General features: G+C 41.5%; 1 protein-coding gene across 1 annotated transcript in view; it reads right to left on the reverse strand.

The window, feature by feature from the left end:
- Positions 1-293: 293 nt before the first annotated feature.
- LOC126175050 (uncharacterized) overlaps positions 294-14,846 on the reverse strand; it is a 95,480-nt gene continuing 80,927 nt past the window's right edge. Inside the window, exons 12-14 of the mRNA XM_049921561.1 lie at positions 9,419-9,586; positions 3,566-3,793; positions 294-630 (exon numbers count right to left, since the gene is read on the reverse strand). Of these exons, the coding sequence (XP_049777518.1) occupies positions 483-630; positions 3,566-3,793; positions 9,419-9,586 (544 nt within the window). The 3' untranslated portion in view covers positions 294-482. The remainder of the gene's footprint in view (positions 631-3,565; positions 3,794-9,418; positions 9,587-14,846) is intronic.

Genomic DNA, 14,846 nt, shown 5'->3' on the forward strand with positions numbered 1-14,846 from the left:
AAAGCACTGTTCAAACACCCTATGAGTCATGCAGTTTCTGAAATGCTCGTGCCGGAGCCTCTGGGCCATCACAATCTGCCCTCAGACAGGTCATGCACTGTCCCCATTCTACACACGCACAGCACACTCACCGATGCTACATGCACCGTGCTTGTGACTGACTAGTAGTCATTCCTTGCCAGGTGATGCTGCTATTACCTGGATGAGTTTATACTGACAGTAGTTCAGCAGTCATAACATTCTGGCAAATAAATGTAGTTAAGGATAATGAAGGAGAAAGAAGTACTGGTCAGTTTGATTTTTACAAAAACTTACATCTTTTTTTTATTCATAAACTGCTCTACCACTAGTAAATTCCACAGTAATTACAATGTGACTGAGCCAAAAACAAAACAAGTAACTTCAGTCTTTGCATGATATTCACCACAGCACCACAATTCCACAGCAAACAGACTTAACTGAAAGTAACAGATTTAAACTTCTTATCCACTGACAGCCTGCATCAGTTTTGGCTGTTTAATCCCAAGTGATCGTAACAGTGCTTTGGCAGAAGGATCTCTACCTCTAAATCTTCTGAAGACTTCACCTGGATGACAAGCTCCACCAAGTGCCAGGTAAGTGGAACGAAACCTGTGCAAACAATCAGAACTTACAGTTTGCAATACACAGAGAAGTAACAAAGCAATACGACAAGTAATTGTTATTCTTGCACTCATGAACTTCTGCTAGGTCAATGTAATTACATTTAAAGTAACACTTTTTTAAATTTATCTTTAGATTTCAAACAACTAATGTTGCTTTAACTTTGTAAAATGTTTAACCTAATTTTGACTACATATTACGCAACACAAGCAAGCTGCCCATTTATTTTACCTCCAATAATTACAAGCAATCTACTCGAAACCGAATAACAGCTGTAGCTGCCACTGACAGGGGGAGGTTGGAGCTGTAATAGTATCAACAATGGCAGCAAAAATGAGTGAAAATACAGTGGGAAACTTACCACATAAGTAGTAAATGCAGAAAATAAAGAGAGACATAGAATAATAAAATGCAAATTTCAGACTTTTACTACTGAAGCTTAATTGTATTCACAAAGGACAAAATGTGCAATAATCTACATAAAGATGGCAGGAAGACCAAAACAGAAGTTGTCGAGTCACATATCCTCATCCCTTTTCAATCCTTGGCGAATAGCCTGGTAGTATTAAAATACTATTGTAAATGATACTAACAACACTGTTCTATTTACAGCAGCTGTCACTGGCATTTCCTGAAGCTTAGCTGTAGGTTCTCAATTTTGACATTCCTCTTCAGGTTTCCAATTCCCCCCTCCCATTTTCTGATGCTATCATTTCTCTTCAGATATTGCTCATCTGCCTTCAATCTCAATATTTTATGCATCTCATTTATTAGCCAAGACTGAATTATCAGGTCCACCTTTCTGCATCATTTGACTTCTCTTAATTTCAAGAAAAGGAATTCCAAAAGTTCACGAAAAATAATGGACTGAGTAAAAAATAAAGTGAGATCCTGCTTCATAATTGTGAACCAACATTTCAAAAACTTTTACAAGCACCTCCCTTCCTCCATAATGGTTGGAACTTACCTCACTGTTTCATTAGTGCAGCATTCCACTACTTCTTCCCACACGATTAAGCACCCCACTATACGTCAAAGAGAAATAGCACAGCTAACATGTTATTCCATCATTTTGGAACAGTTACATTTGACAGTCTTCAGGTAAGCAGCTGAAAAATACAGCTGTAATTTGCAAATTCTTTATCCTTCCCCACCACATATCCATTATAAGTGTGGTGACATATTTGACAATGTAAGTGTGGCTGGGTATAAACTGAAATTAAAACTTCAGGTTGTTGTTTGATGAGAGCCACGTTGGTAAATCTCACCAGTTGTTACATCAAACATACTCACAACCAGTAGCAAGTCAGCAGTTTATCAGACAGTTTTTTGTTGTCACTTTGAATTTTACATATCATGAAGTATATTCGCCACCATTGCCAGACAGCAAAACTAATGATTAGAAGTGATAACACCAAAAAGGCAGCATGTAAGCTGAAATTGAAAGCCAAGTTTGATAATGAATGGTGTAATATTTACTCATGGTTTACCAAAGATGAGATGGTTATAATGCTCACTATACTGTGTAATCCAAATCATTTTAGTGGGCCTCACAGAAGCAAAAACAATGATAAAATACATGAAAACACTGCGGTATACTGAAACTCCATTCATCTGTCAGCCTTATAAATCCAAATGAAGGTTCTTTTGGTCTTTCTCAGGAAAGTAGAGGCCTGCAAAATGTGTGAGCTGCAGAAGCAGCATTTGTGTTTCACTCACTTAAACAGTCATTGTTCTACACCTACACACCACAAGCCACTTCATGGTGTCCGACAGATTGATTGTGGGCTGCTGTACAAATTTATACTCGGATCTGTCTCCCAATTCAAAAAACCTCTGGAAAAATATTTATTTGCATGTACAAAGGCAACAAATATTATTTTGTCAGTGCTAGGTCCATAAGCAATTAAGCAACTCATTATTATTGTCTTTCTTTGGTGCACTCAGCAAAAAGGGCACCTCAAAACTTTTCTCTCATAGCATATTATTTTTCTTGTGAAAAAGCTGTCAGGTCTCTGAACAAAGCTTTTCTCATTTTATAGCAGTGATAGTGAAACATCCGACTGCCAGGAATCAAAAGTGATCTTAGCAAGGCATCTTTACTCCTCAAGAATAACCTCAGTTTTTGTTCTAATATTGTTGCTGTAAATTTTGTACCGACCTAAAGTGCATGCATCAAGCTCCACATAGAAAATCTCAGTTTGCTCATGGCACCATGTAACTGTCACCTCTTGAATAATGCAGCAAATGCTCTTCAAAATGACGTGGCAACTATCACCAATAAGACATACAATGAATTCTATCAGTCCAAGAAACACTATCATCATTACTCCACAACCTCATGATCTCTCTCATCTGCCTCACCTGCTCCTCCTCGGCCCAGCATGTCACCTTCCTGAACATTGATCTCCAACTCTCTGATGACCCCATAAAAACGTCTGTTCATAGCAAGCACATTTATCATCAACAGTACCTCCGTTTTGATAGTTATAGAAGAGATGGCAAAAGAAGACCACTGACAGCTGCATTAGGCTTGTTGAAGGTGTTTCAACCAATCACATAACATGATTTTGTAAACATCTCAGTGTTGCCGCAGATGTATAGTTGGCATGTTTTTCACCCGCAGCCACTTGTTCTCTGCAATTGAAAGACAGCAGTAGCAATGACAGCTGTCAAGGGCCTTCTCCTGCTAATTGTACTATAGACATGGCAGCTCAAGAACCTATGAGCAGCCATTTACTGGATGAAAGTCCTAGCAAGAAGAATGCAGTTAGATCAAAAAATTTTACAAAAATGATAAAGCACCAACATAAAAGATCCTAATTATTTGTAAAAGTACGCATAATTAACACACAACAGCCACTCCTTTGAGAAACACATCTAATCATAACTTATAGCATAAAAAAATTAATGATCAACTAACCTTTTACCAACAACCTGGCATTCCTCTTTGTTCTCAAGTCCTGCTTCTAGAAAAGCACTGAACACATCTGCAGCCACTAAACGAGCCCAAATATGACTGTAATATGCTGCTGCCCATTCATCTGAGAATATGGCTGAAAATGAGCAGGGATGAGAATCCTTTTTGTCCAATGGGAGAACATTATATTGTGGCCACATTCGTTCAATCACATCCACCCAAAATTCTGTTCTGTAACAATATTAGAATAATACAGGATACAACTGTTTTTGTTCTTTTGGAGAGAGGGGGGGGGGGGGGGGGGGGACACATTACAATAGAAAACATAGCTACTATTTTTGTATCAGCTACTTTCAAGTCAAATTCTACATAATTACTGTTGATTAAATAGATCCCAGCAGGAGGTTTGAATCAAACTGGTCTTTAAATGAAGACCACAACAAACAGAGTGTCTCTTTACAGATTATTTCAGATCAAGATTCTTACATTGTATTTGTATAACAGACAATAAAGTTGAATATAATAGAGGGAAACATTCCTTGTGGGAAAAATATATCTAAAAATAAAGATGATGAGACTTACCAAACAAAAGCGCTGGCAGGTCGATAGACACACAAACAAACACAAACATACACACAAAATTCTAGCTTTCGCAACCAACGGTTGCCTCGTCAGGAAAGAGGGAAGGAGAGGGAAAGACGAAAGGATTTGGGTTTTAAGGGAGGGGGTAAGGAGTCATTCCAATCCCGGGAGCGGAAAGACTTACCTTACGGGGAAAAAAGGACAGGTATACACTCGCACACACACACATATCCATCCGCATATACACAGACACAAGCAGACATTTGTAAAGGCAAAGAGTTTGGGCAGAGATGTCAGTCGAGGCGGAAGTACAGCGGCAAAGATGTTGTTGAAAGACAGGTGAGATATGAGCGGCGGCAAATTGAAATTAGAAATTAGCGGAGACTGAGGCCTGGCGGATAGCGAGAAGAGAGGATATGCTGAAGGGCAAGTTCCCATCTCCGGAGTTCTGACAGGTTGGTGTTAGTGGGAAGTATCCAGATAACCCGGACGGTGTAACACTGTGCCAAGATGTGCTGGCCGTGCACCAAGGCATGTTTAGCTACAGGGTGATCCTCATTACCAACAAACACTGTCTGCCTGTGTCCATTCATGCGAATGGACAGTTTGTTGCTGGTCACTCCCACATAGAAGGCTTCACAGTGTAGCCAGGTCAGTTGGTAAATCACATGGGTGCTTTCACACGTGGCTCTGCCTTTGATCGTGTACACCTTCCGAGTTACAGGACTGGAGTAGGTGGTGGTGGGAGGGTGCATGGGACAGGTTTTACACCGGGGGCGGTTACAAGGGTAGGAGCCAGAGGGTAGGGAAGGTGGTTTGGGGATTTCATAGGGATGAACTAAGAGGTTACGAAGGTTAGGTGGACGGCGGAAAGACACTCTAGGTGGAGTGGGGAGGATTTCATGAAGGATGGATCTCATTTCAGGGCAGGATTTGAGGAAGTCGTATCCCTGCTGGAGAGCCACATTCAGAATCTGATCCAGTCCCGGAAAGTATCCTGTCACAAGTGGGGCACTTTTGGGGTTCTTCTGTGGGAGGTTCCGGGTTTGAGGAGATGAGGAAGTGGCTCTGGTTATTTGCTTCTGTACCAGGTCGGGAGGGTAGTTACGGGATGCGAAAGCTGTTTTCAGGTTGTTGGTGTAATGGTTCAAGGATTCCGGACTGGAGCAGATTCGTTTGCCATGAAGACCTAGGCTGTAGGGAAGGGTAAGTTTGATGTGGAATGGGTGGCAGCTGTCATAATGGAGGTACTGTTGCTTGTTGGTGGGTTTGATGTGGACGGAAGTGTGAAGCTGGCCATTGGACAGGTGGAGGTCAACGTCAAGAAAAGTGGCATGGGATTTGCTTTCTAGTTCACCTTCATCTCTCCCCATATATTTTTATATTTATTTTCATTTTCATTTCAGCCTCATGTTACACTTTCCACCTTCTAGTACCATGTCACCCTCACAACACCTCCACAACGACCCCATTAAGTTTTATTTACATTCCCTCCGCAAACATGCCTTCGCCCTAGCCACATTACACTCCCATATTTTATTTTCTCAGCCTTGTCTGACATTTGGCATCACCCCCAAAGGCCTCACACTTAAAGTTCCCATCTCTGGCTGCAACCCTTCCTTCCGTCAGTCCCTATACCAGTTCCAAACTGAACAATCCATTGCCCTCACCCACCTAATCCTTCACCTACACATCCACTCAGCCAATCAACACACCCGTCAACTCCTATCCTTAATAAAAGTCCTCAATCTTTCCTCTCCCACATCCACACCGGCTGTTCAGAGCATCCTCCTACAGGCCAACCGCAAATTAGAAAAGCATGCCACCCTCCACCTTAAAAAACTATCCAATCTCCTGCTTTCCCACCTCCGGAAAGGCAACTCACTCACCCTTCACAACCTTTCCAGCAAACCTCAACCTCCTCTCATTGCACACAAACCCAGTCTCTCCCATCTACTCAATCTCCCACTTCCAGCTCCAATCCCTCCAAAACCTCAAAATTCCAATCAACACAATCTGGAACCACAACACCCCAATTCAGTAGTTAACCTTTCCTCCAAACCTCTCTCCCAATCCGAAACCTCTGTCCTATCCAAAGGCCTCACCTTCAGCCCCACTCCCAGATTTAACCAAACAGCCCTCATCAAAGATTTACTGTCCTACACCCATACTCTCTGCTGGAAATATCACTTTGCCACGAAGAAAAATGATCCTAATCCTACTCCTAATGATCCAACTCCCCAAGACACTATCCAAATTGAACCCTGCCTGGAACAGTTCCGTCCTCCGTCACAGTGGGACCCACCTCCTCTTCCTCAAAATCACCCTCTCCTAACCATCCAGGAATTTCTGACTTCCAGCCTTGCCTCTCAATCCTTCTTAAAAAACCTTAATCCTACTCCCAACATCACCACTGCTGAAGCCCAGGCTATCCGTGATCTGAAGGCTGACCAATCCATCGTCATTCTTCCGGCGGACAAGGGTTCCACGACTGTAGTACTTGATCGTCGGGAGTATGTGGCTGAGGGGCTGCGTCAGCTTTCAGACAACACTACTTACAAAGTTTGCCAAGGTAATCCCATTCCTAATGTCCAGGCGGAGCTTCAAGGAATCCTCAGAACCTTAGGCCCACTACAAAACCTGTCACCTGACTCCATCAACCTCCTGAGCCCACCAACACCCCGCACCCCTACCTTCTACCTTCTTCCTAAAATTCACAAACCCAATCATCCCGGCCGTCCCATTGTAGCTGGTTACCAAGCCCCCACAGAACGCATCTCTGCCTACGTAGATCAACACCTTCAACCCATTACATGCAGTCTCCCATCCTTCATCAAAGACACCAACCACTTTCTCGAACGCCTGGAATCCCTACCCAGTCTGTTACCCCTGGAAACCATCCTTGTAACCATTGATGCCACTTCCTTATACACAAATATTCCGCATGTCCAGGGCCTCGCTGTGATGGAGCACTTCCTTTCACGCCGATCACCTGCCACCCTACCTAAAACCTCTTTCCTCATTACCTTAGCCAGCTTCATCCTGACTCACAACTTCTTCACTTTCGAGGGCCAGACATACCAACAATTAAAGGGTACAGCCATGGGTACCAGGATGGCCCCCTCGTACGCCAACCTATTCATGGGTCGCTTAGAGGAAGCCTTCTTGGTTACCCAGGCCTGCCAACCCAAAGTTTGGTACAGATTTATTGATGACATTTTCATGATCTGGACTCACAGTGAAGAAGAATTCCAGAATTTCCTCTCCAACCTCAACTCCTTTGGTTCCATCAGATTCACCTGGTCCTACTCTAAATCCCACGCCACTTTCCTTGACGTTGACCTCCACCTGTCCAATGGCCAGCTTCACACGTCCGTCCACATCAAACCCATCAACAAGCAACAGTACCTCCATTATGACAGCTGCCACCCATTCCACATCAAACGTACGCTTCCCTACAGCCTAGGTCTTCGTGGCAAACGAATCTGCTCCAGTCCGGAATCCTTGAACCATTACACCAACAACCTGAAAACAGCTTTCGCATCCCGTAACTACCCTCCCGACCTGGTACAGAAGCAAATAACCAGAGCCACTTCCTCATCTCCTCAAACCCGGAACCTCCCACAGAAGAACCCCAAAAGTGCCCCACTTGTGACAGGATACTTTCCGGGACTGGATCAGATTCTGAATGTGGCTCTCCAGCAGGGATACGACTTCCTCAAATCCTGCCCTGAAATGAGATCCATCCTTCATGAAATCCTCCCCACTCCACCAAGAGTGTCTTTCCGCCGTCCACCTAACCTTCGTAACCTCTTAGTTCATCCCTATGAAATCCCCAAACCACCTTCCCTACCCTCTGGCTCCTATCCTTGTAACCGCCCCCGGTGTAAAACCTGTCCCATGCACCCTCCCACCACCACCTACTCCAGTCCTGTAACTCGGAAGGTGTACACAATCAAAGGCAGAGCCACGTGTGAAAGCACCCATGTGATTTACCAACTGACCTGGCTACAATGTGAAGCCTTCTATGTGGGAGTGACCAGCAACAAACTGTCCATTCACATGAATGGACACAGGCAGACAGTGTTTGTTGGTAATGAGGATCACCCTGTAGCTAAACATGCCTTGGTGCACGGCCAGCACATCTTGGCACAGTGTTACACTGTCCGGGTTATCTGGATACTTCCCACTAACACCAACCTGTCAATGTGTGTGTGTGTGTGTGTGTGTGTGTGTGTGTGTGTGTGTGTGTGTGTGTGTGTGTGTGTGTGTGCGCGCGCGAGTGTATACCTGTCCTTTTTTCCCCCTAAGGTAAGTCTTACCGCTCCCGGGATTGGAATGACTCCTTACCCACTCCCTTAAAACCCAAATCCTTTCGTCTTTCCCCTCTCCTTCCCTCTTTCCTGACGAGGCAACCGTTGGTTGCGAAAGCTAGAATTTTGTGTGTATGTTTGTGTTTGTTTGTGTGTCTATCGACCTGCCAGCGCTTTTGTTTGGTAACCCTCACAGAAAATGCAGTGTGGTACAATATGGCTTAAACCCAGTTGGGCAACAACTGCTGCATTGTGATCATGTTAATGACATTATTTAGTCTCCTATTAGCTATCAACAGCATACCCTTATAACGAAGTGTTGCCTTTCCTTGCTTCTGACTAGGGCAGTCACATACATAGTGTGACAGTGCATTTTCATTCAAATTGGATTATGTACATGCATTACATTCCGAGTGTCACAAAGTGTAGCAGTACACATTGCATCATGGCAATAAATTACTGTGGTATCCATGAAAAATACAAAGTTACTCACCAAGTTCAGATAATCATAGATACACATTATAGTCATGGCAGTTGTGATCAGCAGAGCTATGGCTGAGAGAAGGACACAACTATGCAAGACACAAGGTGAATAGACGTATACTTAAGGCAAGCTGCAAAAGTTCTATTTCCAACAGCAATGTGGTATGTCCAGCTCTCACAACTAGTCCACATCATCATCACATTTTCGGAAGTAATTTCGAGTGGAGATGTTGCACTTTGTCATTACTTCCATATACAACAGTTCAAAGAAAAATGCTGTCTGAATTTAAGAACTTATACAGAATGATGTACAGGTAAAAACACACAGAATGAAATTAGTTTACATATGTTTCATGATGCTGACTTTCGTTAAAAACAACCTGTTCAGCGTAAGACAGTGTCCAATCCAGAAAAATGTTAATATAACTTTTATTTATAGCTATGTTTTTCTATCTATGAGAATGACTGTCATACTAACGAAGAGTGTAATTCAATGTCAAGAGCAGAGAGGTAGAGTTCTCTGCAGAGATCATATCCAGCCATGTGGTTTCGCAGCTGAACCAGTTGCTCTACAATTGGAGTTGGCAGTGGTTCTCCAGTTTCATAGTGTCCACTTAAGGATTCCAGAAAGCTCCTTTGATACAACCTAATAAAAGAAAAAAAATTCTGTGACAGTGTTCACAATAACAAATTCACGTTACATTGAAAGCTATTATGAGTGTATAGACGGTGTCTGTATCATATTTTACCAAGATTTTAAAATACTTTTTATATTTCAGCTACAGTTCTTGAAATGTTAATTTACATTTAACAATGAAATCATCTCTCTGATCATATTCTCAAACATTCTGAGAGGAATTCTTACTGACCAATACAACAAAATTAACTTGTGGCCTCATGTTTGTATTTTTCATAATACATTTGCATTGGAAATGTCATATAAATCATTTCATTCACCTAACCTTAAATGTCATGGTGCTTGAAAGTTAACAAAGCAATTTCATCAACAGACAAGATAAATAAGATTTGAAAAAGGGCAATTTATAAAGCAGGCATGATGGAAGTGGATAACTAAAGACAAATATATTTGGGAGAGATAACAACATAAGAAATAAGAAATAGTAAAGAGAAAAAACTGGACTTTGGGTGAGGTGGTGGTCAATGAATGTGGCATGAGGTGTGTGAAACAACCAATTGAATATTTATCTTCATGTCAATCCACTTTCCTTCACTAGTTACCCATAAACCCCAATAATAAACAAAAATACTTATTTTCTGATGGTTTCCATCCTTACTGTGCATAATTTTCCCTTCCTAAAATCCTTGATAAGTACCTTAATTTTCAAATATGAGAACACACAGCTCCATCATAACCTCAATTTCTTACAATGCATCACCAGACTATATCCTCAGACAGACTTATGGTACAATCAGAGAAACACAAAAGCATAACAGTTTGCAAAATGAGAGAAAGAACTGGATTATGTTAAACAATGTATTTGCTGGAGCTATAATTTCCTTAGGCCATGCATTGACGACAGCTGCCATAATCATCTACAACCACCACATACTTGCAAGAATATACTAAAACTCTTCAAAAAACTGGAGGGAGAAATTTACAACAGGATCAAAAAGTCAAAAACTCCAAAACTGAAGAATAAGAGAGCAAGGAGGGACGAGAAAGAAGATAAATGACAAAACAAACAACTGAGTAAATCTGAGAAAAGGGCAGTGAACTGTAAGGCATACACAGAAGGAGGGTTGAATAATGAAAAGATTAGGTATTAAAATTCATGGAGAAGAAGTAAAAACTTTGAGGTTCGCCGATGACATTGTAATTCTGTCAGAGACAGCAAAGGACTTGGAAGAGCAGTTGAACGGAATGGACAGTGTCTTGAAAGGAGGATATAAGATGAACATCAACAAAAGCAAAACAAGGATAATGGAATGTAGTCAAATTAAGTCGGGTGATGCTGAGGGAATTAGATTAGGAAATGAGACACTTAAAGTAGTAAAGGAGTTTTGCTATTTAGGGAGTAAAATAACCGATGATGGTCGAAGTAGGGAGGATATAAAATGTAGACTGGCAATGGCAAGGAAAGCGTTTCTCAAGAAGAGGTATTTGTTAACATCGAGTATAGATTTAAGTGTCAGGAAGTCGTTTCTGAAAGTATTTGTATGGAGTGTAGCCATGTATGGAAGTGAAACATGGACGATAACTAGTTTGGACAAGAAGAGAATAGAAGCTTTCGAAACGTGGTGCCACAGAAGAATGCTGAAGATAAGGTGGGTAGATCACGTAACTAATGAGGAGGTATTGAATAGGATTGGGGAGAAGAGAAGTTTGTGGCACAACTTGACTAGAAGAAGGGATCGGTTGGTAGGACATGTTTTGAGGCGTCAAGGGATCACAAATTTAGCATTGGAGGGCAGTGTGGAGGGTAAAAATCGTAGAGGGAGACCAAGAGATGAATACACTAAGCAGATTCAGAAGGATGTAGGTTGCAGTGGATACTGGGAGATGAAGAATCTTGCACAGGATAGAGTAGCATGGAGAGCTGCATCAAACCAGTCTCAGGACTGAAGACCACAACAACAACAACATGACTACTACAGGACAGCAACACATTGAAAGTAATATTGGCATGTTGTAACCACACTTGAGGCCAAAATCTGAAAGCACAGTTGTCACTGAAATACAACACTTAGCACTGAAATCACATTTCTTAAGATAATCATCACATAGCCAGAACGGAACTGACCTCCTCGATGGAGAGTGGAGCTATTTATCCAAACATTAAATATTCTAGAATGTACAGGCATATGACATTTCAAGTATAGGGTAACACAGAAAACGGAAACATTTCCACAATCCAATATAACTAGAAGTGATAAAGGAAAGAAATTTCATTCATAGTAACTGAAACCTTACAACTTTCCACTTACAAAACATTGATGGCATTTATCATTTTTTTTAAAAATTACGTCCTTTAGATGGCGTCGTCCTGTGCAAATACATTCGTGAAATCTGCTGTTGAGAATCCACACTGACCGCTCCAACATCTCAGCTGGGATATTGTGAACTGCATCTGAATTCTCTGTTTCAACTCATCCAGGGTTCTTGGTTGAGTAATGTAGACTTTGCTCTTGAGGTGGCACCACAAGAAAAAAATCACAAATGGATAAATCTAGCAATCTAGGGGGCCAGGGAATGTTACTGAATTGGGAGATCACACGGTTGCCATACAATTCTCGTACATATGCCACTGATTGCCGTGCAGTGTGTGACATAACTCCGCCCTGCTGAAACCAGGCTTCTCGAATGTTTGGAAAGAAGTTCAATGCAAATGTAACGAAAGTTCATAACTTCTCTGTCTAACAATCGGTATTGACAGTTATTGTGTTTCTCTGTTCATTTGCAAAAAAATACGGTCCGGTAATCCCATGTAATGTAACCCCACACCATACTGTCACTTTACAAGTGTGTAAAGGTTATTAGGATTTGTGTTTTCCCAGTAATGGCAGTCCTGTTTATTCACATAACTTTTGAGGCGAAAATGTGCCTCATCTGACATCCACAACTTGTTTAGTAATTCATCATCATTGTTTATTTTTGTTACCATTTGTTGATAGAATCTTAATCGTAACCGGTAATCATTGTCCTTCAATTGTTGCACCATCTGTAGTTTGTATGGATAAAATTTTAAATCAAGATGAATTCTGCGAACACTCTCCCAGGACATTCCAACCACTGCTGCTTGCTTATGAATTGAACTCCATGGGCTCCCTAACACAGACTCGTGTACAACATCAATGTTCGCTGGAGAATGCACACTTTTAGGTCATCCTGATGGTTTCTTCCTGAAGGCAGATCCAGTCTCTTCAAAGTTATTAATCCAACATTATATCGTGTGTTTCGATGGAACAGCATCATGGTGTCCCAAATTATAAAAATGTCTAAACTATCTCTGTGCTGCTATCAATCAATCAATCATTGTTTTTATAAAACATTTTTATGGCTAATGCACACTGTTGTCCGTTTCACTGATCATGATTACTCAAATGGCAGACTGTTTACTCACTAACTGTCATGAACCCGCAGTGCTGCCACCTGCCCATGGCTGCCACTGCTCATTTCAAACATTCCAGTTATTCTGTGTCACCCTGTATCTCCCAGTAATGATAAATTCTAAATAACCAAGAAACTGCTGGTAGTCGCGTTTGAAGTGGTGACCTGCAGTGTATCGGCCAGCAATGCTAAGCGCTATGCCATACTGCATACACCACAAGTTGCAGCAATATGCTCAACCTGACATGAACCCCACTGAGGTGAATGATATTCCACTCTATAAAATCCATCACGCACTTTTTGCAAATATAAACTCTTCACATTTCTAATTTTTTCTGTATACATTAAAAATAGTTTTTCTTTATGAATTTTGCGTACAATTTCAGGAACAACCACTGATGGTGTTTTTTTAAATAAATACGAAACATGGCAGTGTAAAATACTCTTAAATTACTTGAGAAAAAAAAATTAATACAGCCACTGTGGAAGAGGGACATAAAAACAAACCTTTATATGTTTACTGTGTGCTTCAGTAAAGCAACAAAAAATCTTACAAATATTCACAATACAGGAAACAGGTAAATACCTTCATTTCAACTATTACAGTTTGTTCCACTCAAGAAAGTGAAGGTATACATGTAGAGGGAAAATTACATGGTGAAAGGATGCTAAGTGGTTCACAGAAATAGTCATTGCTACAGATATGAAACAACTACTACTGAGAATTTATAAGGAGAGAAGAGTAGGGCTTAACATTCAGAATGAAGATGAATAGGACAAAGATGGAGCAGGTTTTCAAAGTAACCATTCTGGCATTCACCTTAAGTGGTTTAGGGGAAATCACAAAATATTCTATGCTTGGGTGGCCAGACATTTATATGAACCCCTATCCTGAATGACAGCCAACTGCACCAGCCATTGCACCACCCTGTTCAAGATGAAGAGACAGAACTAATAATTTATCCAGTACTGAAAGACATTTGAACATGGTCTACCCTCAAGAAAGGTTTGACTACTAGAATAATATCTGACATAGAAATCATTAAACAAATGAGGGCTGTGGTGGTGGTGGGGGGGGGGGGGGGGGGGGGGAGATGATGGACTATGATCTTGTTGACAGTTAAGTCCAATATGAAAACAATGGAAGAACTACCGGTAACTAAAAAGATCACTGGCCAGTTATACAAACAGCTCCTCTTGAATACAAGCCCAATGTTTTAACCACTATAGCACTTTGTTCACTCTTCAGTTCCCAAGCAACTGTTCATATTTTCCATACGACATACCAAAACATTCAAACTACAAGGGGCATTAGATAAGTAATGGAGCGCTTCTTTTTCTCGGCCAATTCCGGTTGAAAAACTGTGGAATTTGCTGTGGGGCATTGTGGAATAGTCTTATTTCAGTCCCTATAGTTTCATGAAGTTCCAATATTTGGCAGTGCTGCACATAGCCTTCAAAATGGTATCTGCAAATCAGAAGCATTCCAAGTAGAGAGGACACGATCAGTTGAGAGCGTGTCATCAACTAAAATGGAAGATATATCAGTCGGCAGCTGTGAACGGGCACGTAGTAGAGTAAAATAGGGGCACTGAAGTAAAAGGTGTCTCACCATCCACAGTTGAGAGCAGTGGGGACAAAGCGGGCAGGATCGCCACTTAAAAGATGGCGATGGCTAAAAAGACAGTGCCCTGTTCGGAGTCTAGTTAAAATTACCTCCTCCCAACGACAAGTTCAGGAGGAGGAGGAGGAGGTCCAAGCACAGGGAAGAGCTTTCATGTCTCACAATATATTATTGGGACGTGCAGACCAATGTGCATGCCAGGGAACAGCAACA

Source organism: Schistocerca cancellata, chromosome 3 (assembly GCF_023864275.1).
Source record: "Schistocerca cancellata isolate TAMUIC-IGC-003103 chromosome 3, iqSchCanc2.1, whole genome shotgun sequence".
Taxonomy (NCBI): domain Eukaryota; kingdom Metazoa; phylum Arthropoda; class Insecta; order Orthoptera; family Acrididae; genus Schistocerca; species Schistocerca cancellata.